The sequence below is a fragment of the Takifugu rubripes genome, chromosome 11, assembly GCF_901000725.2.
Source record: "Takifugu rubripes chromosome 11, fTakRub1.2, whole genome shotgun sequence".
Classification (NCBI taxonomy): domain Eukaryota; kingdom Metazoa; phylum Chordata; class Actinopteri; order Tetraodontiformes; family Tetraodontidae; genus Takifugu; species Takifugu rubripes.
Genome location: NC_042295.1, coordinates 8,526,508 through 8,545,667, shown reverse-complemented (window position 1 = coordinate 8,545,667; position 19,160 = coordinate 8,526,508). Strand labels below are relative to the sequence as shown.

At 45.0% G+C, this 19,160-nt stretch overlaps 1 protein-coding gene across 8 annotated transcripts in view; it reads right to left on the bottom strand.

Moving 5' to 3' along the window:
- The window catches only part of dock10 (dedicator of cytokinesis 10), a 37,919-nt gene extending 21,607 nt beyond the window's left edge, over positions 1-16,312 (bottom strand). For 2 of the 8 annotated variants that reach the window (XM_029843513.1, XM_029843508.1), the window contains exon 1: positions 3,946-4,559. In XM_029843513.1, coding sequence (XP_029699373.1) covers positions 3,946-4,104 — 159 coding nt within the window. In that variant the 5' untranslated portion in view covers positions 4,105-4,559. Of the gene's footprint in view, positions 1-860; positions 1,221-3,945; positions 4,562-16,092 lie in introns of those variants that run through there. The other 6 variants (XM_011608411.2, XM_029843507.1, XM_029843509.1 and 3 more) reach the window with 5 other exon arrangements.
- Between the last annotated feature and the right edge of the window lie 2,848 nt (positions 16,313-19,160).

The window sequence follows — 19,160 nt, the reverse complement described above, 5'->3', positions numbered from 1 at the left end:
ATATCATTATGAAATAAGGAATCCTGGCATGATAGAGGAAACAATTTAGTTAATAAAAAAAAAAACTTCCCTATTTCCACAACAATATCAGCGACCCACTTAGTTTCCTGAATGCAAGAAAACCATCCTGGTCAGTGGAGCACATTTCATGTTTGACTTGTTTATATTTTGCAGAGGAAGCGGCTGCAGCAAGGATCGAACTGCAGCAGACTATGGTGAGGTAGGCAGAGGAAGTAACGACTGGTTTGGTTTGCATGCAAGCAGTTTATCCATCATGCTCACTACCAATGAGACAAGTAATGGCACCCGAGGTAATAGAAGGCACGTTTAAGGACCATCTTTTCCCCATGCTGTGCTATTCATTTTCATTCTGAACGGGATGATTTGTAGTCCTTAGAATATGACCAGCAAGCAAATATGGGACTACACATGGTATATGCTGCTCTTTTGCATTTCATTGAAACAACACCATTTGAGGGAAAAATATAAATGGCAAAAAAAAAAGTTGAACAGATGTGATGCATGAAGAGGAAGAGGGTATAAAGGGGGATTTTCATGCATGCTTATGACTTCTCTCTGACCCACGTGACTTCAGATAATGTCTTTGGAGAGGAACGCTGACACCTGTGTGACTTACTGATGAAGTATTAGCTCCACTTTAAAGTAAGGTGCTGAATTCAATGAGCAAGACAATGCAAAGATGAGAAAATAATACAAAATACAAAATTCACCGACTGCACTGAAATCAGACTATAATCATCAAACTACATGAACAGTTCTGGTTGTCAACAGCTCATTAAAGCCAGTAAATTATGTGAAAACTAAAAGTATTAGTTAAGAGCGAATTACAGGATACCTACAATATTCAGGTGGTTGAACAGCGATCTCACTCGTTTGCCTTTGGTTTTCCTCCTGAAGGTGATTTTGCTCCTAAAGCTCATTATATAGCCGTCCCAAAACAAAGCAACCACGCCAGAGACCAAAAGGTGGCAGAAACTCACCGATTTGGGTTTCAAAAACAGCTCAAATTACGTGAAAAGCTGTAAATAAAACGCGCATTGCCGGGCATGTGCGCCACCAGAAGGAGAACTAGCGCTGGCTGCGGGTTTGTGTCAACGCACGTGGATGTGGCGGAAGTTGATGACAGATGGCCAATCCAAGCATCAGCAACCCACAAGAGTAAAAAAAAAACTAGTCAACTCAGAAAGCAGATCCTCTACTTTGGTGAACATCATTACATCTGTCAGATTTAACTCAGCAGAGGCTCTTTAATTAAAAAAAAATCAATAATATAGTTTAATTTTAAAACAATAGGTGACCATTTGGTTCTCTCTGACACTCCCGATATCTTGTTTACAACGGTTGCCAGCAACAGTTTCCGCCCATGCCTCTGTCAAAGCAACTAAACTTCCTGTTCTGAATCGTCACTGTCCTCTTCCTATTGGGCCAAATAAGCGTCTACAAGGCAATGTTTAAATCCAACAACAAAAATACATGCAAAAAATGAGGCCAGCAAAGGTTAAATCGGTCAAGCGCGGCGCCATGGTAAATGTGACATTACGCACAGCATAATCGCACCTAGATTGATGCCTCTGTGCACACACCCACACACACCAGACTTCCCCCACGTTTAATCTCACAGCAGAGCAGAGGATCTATTAAAAGAGGAAACATCACAGAACTCTGCAATGCTAACATCCCACATGCGCCGTGGCCGCTTTGTGTGATCAAAGCGCGCAGGTAAATCGATGGGTCAATCCAGCTGTCCTGGGAAAATCAACCTTGTTCTAGTGCTCAGTGCTTGTAGCTATGCTGTGGCATCACATTGGTTAAAACATCTGGATTCAAGTCCATTTTTTTTTAAAGGGAACTGAACAATGTGCAATAGTTTGTACCAGACCAGCGTCAGACTGATTCTGCTAATTTAACACAGATGAGGCTGCAGTGCACACGCGCTTGTGTGTGTGTGTGTGTTGTGACTGCTTATATTAATGACAAAGCAAAACATTTTGTTCTGCTGGAAGTTTGGGAGTGAAAACAGTGTGAAAATCCGAATCAACGTTTAATGTTTCGGACGGAAAACAGTGAATCGTAAACATGCTTTTAGCGCGCTCATCGAAGGCAAACTCTTTTATTTCCTGCCTTCTCCTCCCTCCATCCTCCTGTCCTGTGTTCTGCAGCAGCTGGTTCCATCCCCCGTCTCCTGTCCTCCTGCATCTTTCTCATTTCATCAGACATCCTCGGCAGGACGCAGCTTTGTTGTGTTTTGCTTTGATCTTCCTGGCTCCCTTCCACACTTCACACCATCAGCCTACAACTCAACTGTTTCACTGGATCAGTCACTCAAAGCACGACTGTCCTCCAGCAGATGAGGACAAGAGGACAGAGGATGGGAACTTATGAATTAGTGTATCTAATATGGGAAATGAATAAGTCCGAGGTGGTGATCGGTCTATTTCTTGCACAGACTGGTTCATTTCATCCCGGAGCAGAGATTTAAGGGTTTATCCTGTCAAGGGAGCAATAATGGAAAGTGTGACCAAACAAAACACACATAGAGGAGGGAGAGAAACAGCTGAGATAGCAAAGAGGAGAAGAATCAAGATGTGTGCCATCTGCTTCATGTCAGTGGAGAACTACGGGGGCAAGGAAGAAGTCAAGACGGACCGATGGAGATCCGCACCTCAGACAGGAGTGGCAGGGACAATAGTACAAGTTGGGAGTTCCCATTTGAACATTGCACCAATCTGTCTAATTGAATCTATGTTTATCTTCACCAGGAGCAGACGGAAGACAGAACAAGCAGTAGTAGCTTCTCTGAATAAATCACATGTGCCTTCAGCCTCCAAAAACACATTTTCATCTACCAATAACGAGGTCTAGAAAATGTCAAAATCAAAGTGGAATTGGAGTCACTTGCTCTCTTTCCATGAGTTGCTAATCCCAACTTTTCATCTGCTTGATTTATCCACGGAATGGTCAAATGATTCAGATTTGAGCAACGCTGCCTTTGACCCTGGCGTTCCGCAGGGACCCACAGCAGGGACTCTACACTTTGTAGAGTATACATCATTTCCAACCCCAAACCCTCACAAACCCGCACAGAACCAGTCATCTGGTGTCGCCGCCTCGACCCAGGGTGCTCTGCACCAGTCAGCAACCTGCGTTCGTTCAAGTCTGTCATTAGCAGGTCTTAAGATAATTCAAATTGTGGAATTTGCATCGAGAGTCTTAGTTAGAGACTCCATATCCCGTGTTCTGATATGCACATTGATGGTAATTTGCAGGGAAACTAACTTGAGCTCAGTTTGCTACAGAGACTTGAATAGCAGCCATGGGAGTCGGGAGAAACACAAAGGGAGACTGTAAGAATGCCACCATGCCAAAACTTTAACATTTTTCCACTGGGTTTACAGAAACCAGGGTCTTTCTGGGAATTTAAAAAAAGGCCAGCACTGATGGATACAGATACCAAACAGATGTCGCTCTCAGAGGACTGTACAGACGCCCGTGCATTTTTATGCACGCCCGTTCATTCTGAAAAAAAAAAAATAATTCAAGCAACTCATCTGTCATGTCGCTCACGGCAACGTTTGACTCGCTATATTTATCATTGTCACGGAGGGCCATGTGCAGAGAAAGCGGATTTTTTCCCACAGAAACTAAATTCCTCCCGTCTGACCCCCACCGCCACCCCACTTCTCTCCTCCTTCCATTTCCGTCTTTCCGCCTCTCAGCTGTGAAGGGAAACAACCAGACCCCAAACATCCATCATTCATCACACTCAGCAGCAGAGACTGAAAAAAAGAGTAAAAAGTTCATTTTTCTTATGCCTCTGGAGTTACTGCAGTTACTGGGTAAAACCCAATACTGGGTTTTATATGCCGGTAAATATTATAGGACAATTACTGTGCAGCCATTAATTTAAGATGGACATGGAGTTACCATGACAAGGATGGTCAGAGGTGCGTTGGTAGCCGTGTAACCTTCCAGGGTGGGTGTGGCAGCATCCAGGGACATCTGGTCCCGTCTTGAGCACATGTGTCCGCAGTCGGCCCCGCTCACCGAGCGCAGGAGCAGGACCACACTGGCCGAACAGCCCATAATTCCCTGATGGAGGTCGGCAGTATTAGGTGTCCCCTCAACAGAGGCTCTTTGTTTGTCCCGCTGGGTTTAAATCGACCACTCGTTCAGATGCCAGAGACAAGTTGAGTAACGTCAGCCCCTGGTCCAGCCAGTGGCGCCGCGCACGCTTCGAGTCCAGGAGGGAAACGGGGACACCATCCTCCTCTGCTCATCCCTCACTTTTCTTCGACCACTCCTGTTGCTCTGGCTGGTCTCTGCGCCGCTCTGCCACAGTCTCGCAGCCAACCGTCCTCCTCGCTCTCTCCCTCTCGCTCTTTCCTCTAATACATACGGCGACTGCAGCTGTCCACAGTTCGGCCCGGCCCACCCCGCGCAACAAATCACGGCTTTTGCTGGCTGTCAGCTGACCGAAACCAGCTGCAAGATGCAGGCCCTATGCAGCCACCTAAATCATCTTGCAGCTTTTCACTCTCCACTACCAAGTCCACCAGTTCCTCGGGTGTTTACAGTCGAGACAGCGTGGGTGTGCTGATGCTCTAGTTTAGCTGAATACAACTGTCGCTTTTCTGAAAGCCAGGGTCTGAAATATGCGACTGGGGTGTTTGTTGTGTTGGAGCAGCGAGAGGCTGTTGAACCAAAAAAACAGGAGGGTGAGTACTTTTCAGAGGAAGCCTGCTTTGACACATGTCAAATTAGATTTTAATTTCTCTGATTTTGAGCATAAAATGCCCTTCTGATTGAAGAAAAGGCAGAACCACTTTCACCACTATAACTGTCCTCCTGCCATCATACTGGTAATTTTCTTCTATTTTCGCCGTGTGGCTAAATTAAAACTGAGAAATGTGCACTCAGGACAATTGCTTTCATATGTTTCAAATCTTACAATGTTTTTCCTCTTACTTGCAGAGCCAGCTGTTGTCCAATTCACAGAAATCTGAATATATCCAGAGATCTATGCCACCTCGCAGCTTAATAAAACGGCTAAAAGGGCACCTGGGAGTGGGAATTAATGGGATTCACCCAATGACTTTGTAAAACAAGAACAGAATCTGGATGCATAAGCATGTTATTGAAACACTGCCCAAAGGAAGCAGCTTATTATTTCCTCAGCTGAACGATGAGCAGAGGAAACAAGCTTCATCTCAGATACTAATGTAATAGAGGCTATAATTAAATCATTCACTCACCATATGAAAAGGGAGAATATAAATCTCTTGATGAAGATTAATGCAACAATCAGTCTTGTACATATTGCATTCAGTGCAGTCAGAAGGGTTGCAAACACAGTCTGGACTGTGCATTTAGTAGAAGCTCCTTTCGCAGCAAATACAGCCTCCAGTCTTCTTGGTCATGATGCTGCAAGCCTCACACGTGCAGATTTGTGGATATTCTTCTCTGAGGATCCTTTCAAGCTCTGTCAGGTTGGATGGAGACTGCTGGTAGGCAGCCATTTTCAGGACTCTCTAGAGCCTTTTGGTTTGGGTTTTATGTCAGAGCTCTGGCTGGAGGTCTCGGGTATTTCCATAGGCTTGTCCAGCAGTGAGATCTTACATACACAAGTGTGTGTCTATCAAAACCGCATCCAGTCGGTCAACATGATCAAGACAACTCAATTTTACAGCCATCAAACTGGCAAAATTGCGCTCCCCCCAAAAACTTCCTTTCTCCTAAATTCCATGGACTTCAATTCTATTGGTACATTATAATTTAGTGGCCAACCGTGTTCTCAAAGACTGTCAGCAGAGTTGTAATCAAGCAACAGATAATGTATACATCTAAACATTTGCCCACACTCAGGGTTCTACAGACTGTAGACAGTAACCATGGCGATGTTGTTGGGTCATGATTAAGGTCAACTGCACCCAAGCCAATGTGACAGCAAAAACACCACCCACATTAATGATCATTATAATAATGCTGCACATGGCTAAATATAAACAGAACCAGGCAGATGACTGCGGGCACACAGTTGGTATCGCTCCCCCCTGAGTCTGCCCCGCTCAGCAGGAGATGTCAGAGAAAGATAAATATTAACCACGCCCTCCTACGCCCTCGACCAGCAGGCCGCCCAAAACCCCCATCGACTCGCTGCACTGCGAGGCAGCAGCTCAACTGCACACAAGGCACAGAGATAAGCTTTGTTTGCATGCCAGGCCACCGTCCTCTGTCCTGTCATGCTAACATGCCCACACATACTGTACATGCCCAGCAGAGCCTGGCAAGCATATTTGCCATGTTCCAAGTCAAGACTAGCCTGTCTAACCACTTTTAGGCTATTTTATGGCACCAGCATAATTCCATTCGAATGTGCATGCAGAAACTAATCTAACTAAACTAATTAAACTAATCAAGAACAATTTTAAAGGTGATCCTTAGGAGAAGAAATAATCCCAGTTTTGAAATTATGTGGTTGTGTGCTGTATGTAAGCAGAGACATATTCCACAAAAGATATGTTTACACCGACAAACAATGTGAGCCGAAATCAGCGGTGGATCCAATTTATGTTGACTCAACACTAATCTAATGTACTGCAGCACCAAGCGAATGAAAATACGACAAAAGTCTGAATTCAATTTGAATACAGTTTAAGAATGAAGAGGCTGACTTTATGTCTGGAAAGATAAATAAATAGCATATTTTCTTTTGCCTTGGAGGGGCAATTGAGATTTCAATGTGCATCATCAAAGTGAAAGTGAATAGCTGCTAGATATCATATTAGAACATTGTTCTAATTCAAAATGCTGTCGCTATGTTGACGTTTGGCGAGCGTGTGGCCGTGCTAAAGCTGTGAGCAGAACACGCTAACATGGTTCTGTCTTGTTATTCTTAGTTGGGTGCTAAATTCTGTTTATTTCTGCACTACTGATGTGGAGTTTGAGAGTTGTGGTATTTCAATGTTCCGTATGAAATGAGACAAATGTGATATTTTTAATCACCGAGCCCATGTCCTACCATCGCCTCGTTTCCCCTTTTGGCCAGGGTTTAGCTGCGTACGAGTCTCTGTGAAGGGTGACATCACACCGGCCAGCGTGTAGCCATCTTTTGTGGAGTTAATGTTTTCCAGCTGTGCGGCCTCAGTGTGTATAATCGTCCTGTTTCCAGGAGAATTTCCAAGAGAAACACAGCTCAGAATGACAAAGCAGCAGCTACGTGCACCAGACCTACAGAATTTTGATGAGTGTGTGCATGTTACATGCAAGCAGGTTAACTATTTATACAAAAGGCAAACACACACCTCTTTACTAACTGGAAATACCTTAGCCAACTAGGCCAAATAGGAAACCACATTGCATTAAACCTCCTGCACGCTGCACTGTAAGCAGTTAGCTCAGCTATAGTTAGGCTCCCTGTAGATCTGGGAACTGACTCATGGCAGTGCTGTTTGATGTGGTGCAGAGCTCCACTGAGTTTACTGGGGAAAACACTCTGCTGTTCCCATGGCAACCACAAGAGGAAGGATGCTGTCACTCAGGGCAAGCCCCTGGCATTCAGGGAAGATCACGACGGACCCAGGGTCAGCGTCACAGGCCAATGTTCCAGCATTTCAGGAATGCTAAATGAAAACAGCGTTTGTATTTTATTTACTTCACATTTTGTAGTGGAGTCGATTTTGTAGTGGAGTGTTTGTAGTGTTTGCAATCTCTCCGACACTGTGGCTTCAGGAGGCAACGCAGCGATAAAGAGGTGACTCAAAGTTAAGTTTGGGACAAACTATAAACAGGCTTCTCGCTAGCAAAGATGGAAAGCTGCAAGAAAAACTACATTTGGCTAGATTATGGATTAATACATGCATGCCTTTGATTGGAGGACACAGAATCATCAAAAGACATTCCTCAAATGACTCAGCATTTTCCATAATTTAGAAACTACAGAACAGCTACGGTGCCATTAAACGTATTGGGCCAGACCCAGGAAATGGATGTCTAGACCTTAATTTGTTAATGATTGTCAAATTTATTAATTTTCTTAATGTGCTGTGTGTCTGCAGACTGGCTTATGAGAGAAATTAGACAAATTGCGGGTAAAATAAGACCTCATTCACAGCAATTAACATTTGTGTAGATCAATAAAACCCTATGTGGCTGAGAAAAGATCAAATATTGGTCATAGCTCTCTCCCTCTTCAAGTCTTGTCACACAATTGTTGCTGAATGATATATTCGGTGGTTTCGCAGTCATATTCTGCGGTTTTGTTGACAGCACTGTCTGGAGTTTTCAGAGTATTGTTGTTTCCCTGCTGTTGTACAGCTGGAACCGAATTGCATGGCCTTTGATTTTGAATCCAAAACATTGTGGTTCCAACATGTTTGTGCTCCAACTTTTTGATTCTTTCATCGAAGTGGAGGGTTTTTTTCTTAATTATCATTCCCTTTTTTCTTGACTTTGTTGCTTTGGTTCAACCAGAGATTTCCCTTGATTACTTTAGTCGCATCTGCTGCTCTCACAACTGTCAGACTGTTGAATTGAAAGGTTCTGCGGGTTTTGACGGGGTGGATCACACTCCAAACTCCGCCAATGCCATCTAGTGCTGAGAGGTCAGAACTGCCTCTGTGCCAGCCTCCACGCCACAGTGACCACAACCGACCTCCAGTGGGCGCTCTGCTTCATAGACGTTATCTGGCCCTCTGGCACCCACTCTGTTTGGGAAAGGAAACCATTAAAATGTCTTTGACTGAGAATTAAAGTCCCAAGGTATGAAGGATGTAGAAGGAGGAGCCAAGTCAGCAGAGCTGATGTGGAGGGTATGGAAGGGAGGAAGTCGAGGAGCAACAACTGCCGAGGGCATTCTTAAAAATTTCCATTCATCTTCCTTTGAATACCTCCTTCTCAAGCCTCCCGTTTTTTCTTTTCTGCTCATCCATCTTCTCTTTAATGTATTGGTGCATTTTCCAACACTTCCAGGGGGGATAAACACAGATTTCAGGCACGCACGCAAACTGTCTGGGCTTGGAAAAGTTAATTTTGTTGGATCTGAACAACTGTCTCCACCCATTATCTTATCATGATGATTCGAGTTAAAGAATACATACCAAGCACTGAGCTGTAAAAAGGCCAAAAGTGGCCATGCGACCACAGCTGAAGTATGTTATAAAGCTGCTGTTCATTTATTTATACCCACAAATGCCATCCTGTAACATTCCGCCCCCCTCCCCCACCCCCTGTTCTGTATCAGACCCCTCACATCCAGCACAGGCGACTGATGTCACCCACTTGTGTCACATGTAGTGTAGAGAATGAGAAAGAAAAGATGTAGATAACCTTTAATGGCTTGTGTCCCATATCATAAGTGCCTCTGTAAATTCTGAACCTGCAGAATAAAACAAGTAGCTGCCCCTTTAATTGCATTTTTTTTTAAAAAAAGAACACAAATTAGAAACAGAAAAGGGAGCCTTGCAGCGAGGACTGTGTTTAGACAAACATGGTACCTGAAATTACGCAGAGGTACTTCCTGCCCAACAACAGACACCAGCCAGTGAAAAATATTCATCCTGACTCCAAATTCCCACTTCCTCCATCCCTGAAAGGTCCTGGAACACTTATTTTTAATAATGGTTGCTTTTCGTAACTGTTAGCTCCATTTTTTAGTCCAGGCTGCCATTATTCCACGTTTATCCTGAGTCTTTGTCAGGACAAAAAGCTCAAATATTTAGCTTCATTACAACTGCTTTATGTGTAATAATGAGCAAACATTAGCCAACACACCCAATCTGTCCTCTCAGAGTAAAGAAAAGTCCTCTAATCTGCCCGGAGCACAATAAATCATTGAGTACACAGAGCCTACACATAACCTCTGTGCAACCTCTGCACCACTACTAACCATCTACCAGACGCCCACTCCACACAGCACCCCCCCCCCCCCTCCCCAGAGGACACAGCTGGTCTGAGGACTGTTCCTCATGTGTTTTAATGTGATGTATCTCTCCTCACAGCCCCTTGCCAGAGCAGCAAATGCACGGCTCAACATGCAGCTGGAGGTTTTTTCCTGTTTTATTAGCTTATTAATACTTTGGCTCAGGCCTCTTTCCTTTAGAGACACATCTTTGCAACAGACATGCAGAATACATAAAGAATTTCCTGGTTGCATTAGCATAGCTTGGGTATTGTGCTAAAATAATAGAACTGACACTCACCGAGGATCCACCTACAGGCATTTTATGCGGAGCACCTCTCGAAATTTACGCTCTTCAGATCTTTTTATTTCAAATCTATCGCGGGGGTGTACAGAGGCAGAGAACCAACGTAAATGTGGATTTGTGAAACAATGAATGAAGGCCAACAGTAGCCGCCTGTTTCCCCTTCTCACATCTGGGCTGGGACAACAGATCGGGTCAGACGGGATTATTCGCACATCAGCGCGGGTGATCAAAGCCAGCGATGACTTGCTCAGACAACCAGAGCAGGGGGGAGGTCAGAGAGGATTTGACTTAGCGGCTAAAACCCAATTCTTTTAATTAAAGTCTTGTATAAATCTCCTGTTATTTACATCCTGGTAATTTGCGCACTCCTTCACTTGTGAATGACACACAGGCACTTTACGAGTCTGTGAGAATGGATGGAGCAGGGTGAGGGGCAGCAGAGCATCTGGGTCGGCCGGTAATGGCCAGGCACATTCAGGCCTCCTACTCTGGAATGCGGAGAGAAGGAGGGAAACAACACGGCGATTCACTCCGGGAGAGTCGCTGAACTATTCTTAGTACAATACGCGAAGTGGACTCCACTCTCTCACCTCCTCCCTGGGGGCCATGGAAAGGAGCTGCAGGCACTGGCTGGTGTGCTATCTGTTAAGGTACAAGACACGGCAGCGAGGCTTTAGACAAAGATGGAGAAAGGGGGGAAAGTTAAGCTATGGCGAGGCAAACCCTGGTCAGCTCAGCCTGAATGGAGGAGTTCACGGACTGTGAAGCCTCTGCAAAGGGCCTATTGTAAACACAGAGTGGTACAAAGACCGGAGCCTCGGGGAGCTCTCTCTTCTTCTCTCATGTGACCTCTCCCAAACACAGATATACAGTGAGATACTTTGTCTCCTTTCCTTTCCTAACTAGACTAAACAGACCTCTACCTGCATACTTCAACTGGAGGGGCGGATTCGGCAGTGACAATCTAGCTTGTTTTTTTCTTTCTGAATGAGTCACTGAGAAGATGGCGAAAGACGCGCACCGTGGCCCTGGCAGTGCTCGCTCCTACTGTTATACGGTTGTGACGAGCGTCAAAGAGCTATTCATCCTCTCTAGTCCCTCGCCCGGTCGCTTCTGCTGACACTTGAGGCATTCTCTCCAAACGAGGGCCGAGAACCGAGCAGAACATTGAGGGAATACGACGTGATGCAGTCTGAACAAAGCACGACTTCTCAGTAAGCGCGCTCGCCGAGTTACGATTTGTGTTGCGCTCTTGAGGCGCACGACTTCCTGTTCGAGGCTGCCACAGCGTGCACAAGGAGGGTAAGAAGAAGGAAGTCGCAGCATCAGCTGATCACCTCTGAAGCTCTGAAGAATCAGAGGTGCTGCCTGGTGAGGTTTCTGACTGCTTTAAAGGTGGCGCAGAGTGTAAAGCACAGGGTTTCCACTTGCACGTTGCACCCACTGATGCTCAGGGTGCACTCGACATGATGGAGACGTCTTTAAGCCAGTATCACTGCTGGATTTCTAGTCTTCTCTTAAAGTTGTTGGTTCTCTTTCAGATCCTCTTTAAGTGAGTCACTTGTTGACTTGAGTGCATTTGTTGTGTGGTTTTAAAAAGATAATGTCAAAGGGGCCGGTTGCTCTGCACCTCTTCTGCAGGGAATGATAGTTAAACTGTGTGAATGTGGTTTCACACTTAAAAAAAAAAGACAGCGTCCGCATGCAACGTGAGAAACGGAGACGCCTTGATGAGAGACATTTGTGTAAGAAAACCAAACTGACAAGAAAAGCAACCCACAGATTGCACCACCAACTGCATTTTGCTTTTAGTCAAAGTTTCACATCGCTGGGGCCCTAATAGCTGTTGTATTTTTCAGTTCCTACATTAAAAATTCCATGCCATGTGTTAAAGGTCAAACGCTTTACTTCTTTTCTTAAAGTCTTATTTATATGGTCACACAATCCAGCTGGGGCTTGTGTTCCAAAACCTGACATTATGCAACAAAATAAGTCTTTTGGCAGGCGAGGAAATGCAGCCTGATTTGATTGCCTTAAATCTGGACACACTGGAAAGACATCAACTACTAGAGCAACAAACCTGGAGTGTTGGGAAGCCAAATTTCTTAAAGAACGTTGCATAAGTTGTTGGTGTTTGACAGTGATTGTAGAAATGCTCCACACTGGACACACCGTTCTGTGTCCATGTGGCGTTAACAGTGGACAAAAGGCTGCCAAACATGCTGACTCATGGACAGAATGTTCATAAGGGGAGAGATTATGGGCAGCGGAGCTTCGCTGTGAACTCCTCTGGGAGGCCAAACAGATTTTCTGAATCTGCCTTTTCCCCCCCTCGCCCTTCCTTTCGCTTCGTGGGCTTCCCCTCTTTACGCTCGAGCTCTTTAAATTGATAAGATGTCTGACTCAATAATGATCCCGGCTCCGGCGGGTGAGGACGCCGCAAATGCAGCCGTAATTTAAGCCGCTAATTCCGCTGGCACGGCAACAGAAGAGAGGCGGGCGAGAGGAAATATGACATGCTACCAATGGATAAAGGAAAGATGTATGGGAGCGGTGGGAGAGGCGCGTCCTGTTAGAATTCCTTGCCGGTTGACCTTTTCCTGTTGCCGTGGTAACAGAAGCACGGCTGCGAGCGGGTACAGTCTAATTACTGATAATCAAACCAGCTCTTCTGAGACAACCGATCGCCAGCATCATCAGTCATCAGCCTGTACTAGCGCTTACATCCTGCCAGACCGATGACTCAGAAAAAAGGACCACGTAGACACAAATACGGCTGCAAAACACAGCCTAAACGCCGGATTTGTGCGCCCCGAAGGCAGGCGTTCTCATTCAGACGTGTCCTCTGCTGCCGTTCATCTCGGCTGGCCAGAGCAGCTGCCGGGCGAGAACGGAGGCAGGCTGACAGCTCGTACCGGAGGACCCAGCACGAAAACATAGCCGGGGATCCAGTCAGAAAGAGGCGTGCCCGAGATCGCAGGAGCAGACACAAAGATGCAGAGCCTGATTAATGCAGGCAGCGACGCAGAGAGCCTGGAATTCATTCGAAATCAGCGATAAGAGAGAAGACGCAGACTAGAAATGAAATATTTTTCAGCTTCCCTCTTTTCTTTCACACCATATGAGGTAAAACAAAGGTTAGGTGGGGTGAGATCACTGAAATATCACTTTTATAATGTCTGAGGAGACTTCCTGCCCACTGCGTTCTGCATTCCCTGCAACATTTCTGTGAAGCCGGGGGTGATCTGCTGAAATTCTGCCCCCACGTAGGTGAGCTACATTAGGGACCACCATGCCGAGCCCATTTTTGCCTTGTTCAAGGCCATTAGCTACAAGTCGCGTGCATCGGAGGCTTTCTGTTTTCAGAATGATTTCATACCTTTAGGGCACTCCAACACAACGACCCACACTGGTGCGAGGGCCCCGTTTGCGTACAAGTGGAATAAACGCCTGTGTTTGGGGGGGCTGCATTAACTGGCAGATCATTAATCCAAAATTGAGATTAATTGCTGCTTTAATTCAGAATAGAACGAGAAGTCAAACTTTAAATACCCATCAACCATCGCCCTTAATGGTCTGAAGCGACAGTCTAAGAAACTGGTTCTCTGCTCTATTAGTGGAAACAAATGCTGCGTCTAAGGTTGCTGTGTGGCCCAGAAATCGCTCCATTTAGATGTGGGATCAAGAGCCAGAACCCTGTGTGAGTGGGCAGCAAAATAGTTAGCATATGACAAGGCATGAAGTGACGGCGGTACCATAAGGCTGAAGAGTACGCCAAACACCCAAAATGGGGTTTTCCCAGAGCCAAAACGGAAGGACGAGGTTGATGTTGCACCAAACCCGTGGGGACCGCCTGGAAAAGTGCATATGGTCACGAGCAGCCAGTAACGGGGAGTGCGTTCGCACGTTACTGCGCTACTGTGGGGTGCAGGTGAATGCAGAAAGACGCGCTGCCGTAGTGGCAACGAAGATGGGATGAGTCAGCGGGAGCACGGGGTGATGCTCGCAATGACAAGAGAGCAGGGCTGTCACGCCACAGGGCTGCTTCTGCTGACCTGGTTTCTCTCAAAGACAAAAGGCCACGCTCAAACACATTCACAAAAAAGTCAATAGACGTGCGCCCACCAGCACCAGTCTAACCAGCAGCTTTTTCATCATGGACTCCATTAACTTTAACCTTAAGCAGGTCAAAGCGTTCCCATTTCAGCATTCTGCAACATTCCAGTGAAGCTGCAGGTGATCTGGTGGATTCCGTACCCACGTGGGAGATGCAAAACTCACTGCAGAGCATCTGCTGCCACGGTTACACTGTTAAATTTTAATTCATCAAAGTGTCTCTGCCTAGAATGGATAATTTACAAGTGCGGGACTAGCACAAAGTTGCAACGCTGCAATGAAGCTTAAGTTCCACTAACTCTGGTTTTAATCCCATAATATATGCTATGATCGGTAAAACAGAGCTGGAGCAGCAGGAATGGTGATCCGATCCAGAGCTACAGGGTTGAAATATGACTGTACGCACATTCGATCATCACTATTTTAGCTTGTCTCCTCGTGAAAAAGAACATTTCTTCCAGTGTCTCATTGAGAACAACGAAACAGAGTCACTTTAAGGGATTTTAGCCATTATTCAGATTCTTTTATTGTGTTTGTGGTCTCCTAGGAGTAGCTTGTTAAGCTAAAACGGATGTGCTCACGACATTTATTTCACCGTTCCTGGTTTTGCTTGAGTCCATGTGTGACTTAGGACCGCAGGACTTTTGGACGAGTGAGATGTGATGAATGGCACTAAAACAAAGTGACTCAGCAGTCAATCTGCACATCCAGTAGCAAAATCAATCAAAGCCATTGTGCTGTTCACTGTTTTCCATTTTTACAGCATGCCTTCTGCAGCAAGTCTGCCAAATTCTCCCCCTCTTTTAATCCTGTCGACCACCTTGTTGGAAAAATCTGAAGAGGTGTTTCATTTCCCTCCCTCCTGCATTCCAATCAATTCTGGCTGTACTCCACCACTGCCCGTGTCCCACTGACACACTAACACTCAAGTGAAGAGGTTGTGGAGCGCAGCAGAGAGGACAGTGACCTTTCTGCACGTTAATCGCCATTTCTGTCCTCTGCTGCATGAAACTAAAGGACAAAACAAAATCCTTGTGTGTGTGTGTGTGTGTGTGGGTGTGTGGGTGTGTGGGTGTGTGTGTTGTTTTCTGGATTACCCATCCTCCCACTATTTTGTCAATCAAGAGCTTCTGTTATTTGATTATACTGACACACCCACTGTGGAATCGGCTTTATGCAATTCGCGACATTTACAGCCTGATTATGCAATTAGAGCTAAACGAAGCCCAGGATTTCATCTCTGCTCCCTCCATCTTCCTCTACACCTCCAGCCAGATGTGAATCGCTGTCTGCGTCATGCAGCGTCCCACTATACTACGACCATTTACGGCGTTTCATTCACTTGAGCCAATAAAACGCGACTTGAACCTGCGGCGGAAATCGACTTATTACAAGGCCAATGGGGGATTTTTTTTTTTTTATCCAATTGGACTAAATGAAGCGCTTCTGTCCATTTAAGCGCACAGGACCGTCGTTTCCACTCCAACATGATCGATAGAGGCTGAGCGGCACTTGAACGCCTCGAACATCCACTGCAAACAGATGCAACATGAATGCCAATGTCAGCTGCGGCGCGGCGCGGACGCGGCAGCGGTGATGAACGCGTCCAGATGTGACGCTTTACGGTTGCGCCGGTGACAGAAAACCACGCCGGTTCTCATCCCACGTCATTTTCTTCGCCCACAGGTGATGATGCGCCTATCGCTGCCACCATTTTCAGCACCCCCCGCCAAACTCGCGCGGTTGTACTCACCGTCACTGCGGAGTGTCGGACCGCGTTGCACGCCGTCTGCCGTATCTCCGCCGCGCTGCCCGGTTTCAGCAGGTTCTTGGTGAATCTGCGGCTCGACTCGGCCGCCATCTCCTCATCCGAGCGGTCGCCGCGCACCCGTCAACCTGTTCGCCGCTCTGCTGGCAGTCAGTCCGGGCACCACGCTCCTTATCACGAGCCGACCGAGCTGTGTTTATACGCGCGCGCGCGCACTCGTATTACGACACGCGCGCGGAGGCGCGGGCTGTCAAAATGGGCTGACACTTCCGGTTGTGACTGTCAAATTAAAGCACGTTTTGCTGACAGGAGCGAAATGACGGCTGAAGGAGCCTTTGATTTATTGTGAAAGCGAACTTTTTTTTCATCTTGCTCCGCTTGACGTGTGATCTTGTTTTTTACAGTGTGACTCTGAATACCATTTTTCAAATAGCGAAGCGACGCTTTCTCCTTTCCCCCATAAAATTCTAAATACAACTGCGTTCCTTAAATCCAATCACAAATCCTTTCTCTCTCTTTTTTTTTTTTTTTTTTACACGGAGTAAAACGGAGATCTCAAGGGGACCCCAAAAAAAAAATGTCAGCGATTCATCAGTAGTCGAGTCACGGGTGAAGCTTTGGGCATCTGCAGAGGAAAAGATGTTGACTCGTTGTCCCACAGCGCCGCGTAGCGGCATCAACATACCACTGCAATTTGCTCCATGTAAAAAAAGAAAACCAGCTGTTCTATTACTAGTAGTTATCTTGTACTGTAATTGTAATTCGGTGTAATTTTAGGTTTTGCTGCGTTGAATTAGCATTCTGCTTTTTGTCTACCTAAATATTCCTGTAAGATTTTTAACACACAATGGATTTTTGGCGCAATATATTTATAAAAACAAACAATTGCATCGCACTTCTATTCTACAACAATTGGATTTTACTTTGCTGCTTTTATGCTAAAATATTCACAATGTGATTATTGAAGCTGGAACAGAATTGCTAATGTTGTATTCTGCCGCCATCTAGTGTCCATTCGCGTGCCCGCAGGGTTAAACGCAAAGTTCAAAATCGGACCAAAAAGAAACAGAATGATGCAGGTTAATAACCTGAAATTGAACCATAAATTGACTGTATGATATAAACATATTTCAAAATGTTCCTCCAGTAAATCTAATATGACTTTATTCTTTAGAGAAATTATATTTTTATGCAAATGTGTAGCATGGAGAACTGTATAAGAGGATGAGCAGCAGGAAGTGGTGGAGAGACTGAAAAGGGAAACAGAAGATTTAAGCTAACAGAAAGCAGTGGAGGAGGAGGTGAAAGATAGAATTAAAGAAAGAGAAGGTGAAGAGAAACAGAAGGCTGAGCTTAAGAAGGACAAACAGCTGAAGAACAAAAATTGAGCATGTCAAAAAACAAGAATCAGAAAAAAGTGACTAAAAAGACAGAAAGAGATGCAGAAAATGAGAGAGAGATGGAGCTGCAGATGGAGAGAGGGAGAGGAAAAAGAGCAGAAGGAAAAAGTTGCTTATATACAATATACAAAGAACAAGTTTCAGGAAAATCAGTGTTCGAAAGTAATAAAAAATAAACAGGGGGGTAAACAATAGAGAGTTAATTGGATGATGGATTTATAACACAGCCATAAACTGACTTGTTTCTGGTGTTTTAAAAATGTTTAATTAAAAAAAAAAAAAGAATTAGAAGAATCACTTTGTATTGTATTGGATTAACAACCTAGTGGCCACTTTGAGTATTGCCCTCAAACATCAACAAGTGGAAATTGAACTCTTAAAATATCTAATATTCTGTCTTTACGGAAGTTCAGAACCATGCATAACTCATGCATAATATCAAGGTCATTGTTCTGTTTTTACATCGTATGAGTAAGAAACTTGTCTTTTTCATCCAATCAACTGTAGTTTCAAGAAACATTTCATCAAAATACGAATGAAGCAGCACACCATTACACCATTTAAATAACTGAAAGTTTTATTATAATACTTTACCATTTTAGCCCTCTAGAGGTCAGTAAACCGTCACTTTCTAAAACTTTCAGTAACGCAGAGTTTTAATAGCTAACTTAAAAATCCACTAGCTATGAAAGATTTTCACTTTGCCACTTAAATTGTCCACAAGTGTCCATGTGGCACAAAAAGTGTCAAATGAATGCAACAAACCTCAGATTTAGTTCAGTTTCTGGCAAAACTAGACGTTTCTACTCATTAATATACTGGATCTAATGACCTTGACAAGATCATGTAATTATCTTGAGCAACTCATGATTATTTTTCCAAACCACAATAACTTATACCTCAGTTATTTCTTGGTGCTCTGACTCAAAGTATCGAAAGACTGCAGAGATGTTTGGAGACAGTCTTGTGTGGTCTGACAGACATTCAGACTCACCTCAGAGCTGCAGACTAAAGCAAGGATTTTTACTTTTTTTGAGTGAAAAAGAAAAGCAAACAGGACAAAGTCTAATGCGAAGTAAAGCAGTGAGGAAATATTATAAGTGCTGGCTCACTCATGCTGATAAATCAGTCTCAAAACGTACAAGCCAGGCAGCTGTAAATGCACGGTGACGCCTTTTTAAACCCCGGCCCGACAATAAATGTTTCAATCTAAGAGGTGAAAGTGAAACACAGGATATGGAAAAGTGAAAGCAGAGTAGCTAAGACGCAGAAGATGGAGTGAGGAGGTCTGGGGAGACGCTGCTGGATGTTGTTCTGGCAGGCAGCGGACACTGCGCGGCCTATTTTTCTTGTCACATCCTCAGATTCAATAATAAGATAAAAGCCTCCAGCGACCACTGGTTCCTCAGCGCTGGAGTGTGTGTTTGAGGACAGAGGACAGAAGGAGAGCGTTGGGAACCTCTGGGGAAGCAACCGGATCATGTTTCTGCAGAACAGGGTTCTGTGTAATTCCAATTTCCTCTTTTTCATGCTGACACAAAAGCAGTGTGGTTCCATCTCCAGTGTGTAGGGGGGGGGGGGGGGGGGGGGGGGGGGGGGAGACTGGAGCACGAAGAGGCGACGCTTTTGGATATTATGTGAAAATGAAAAAAT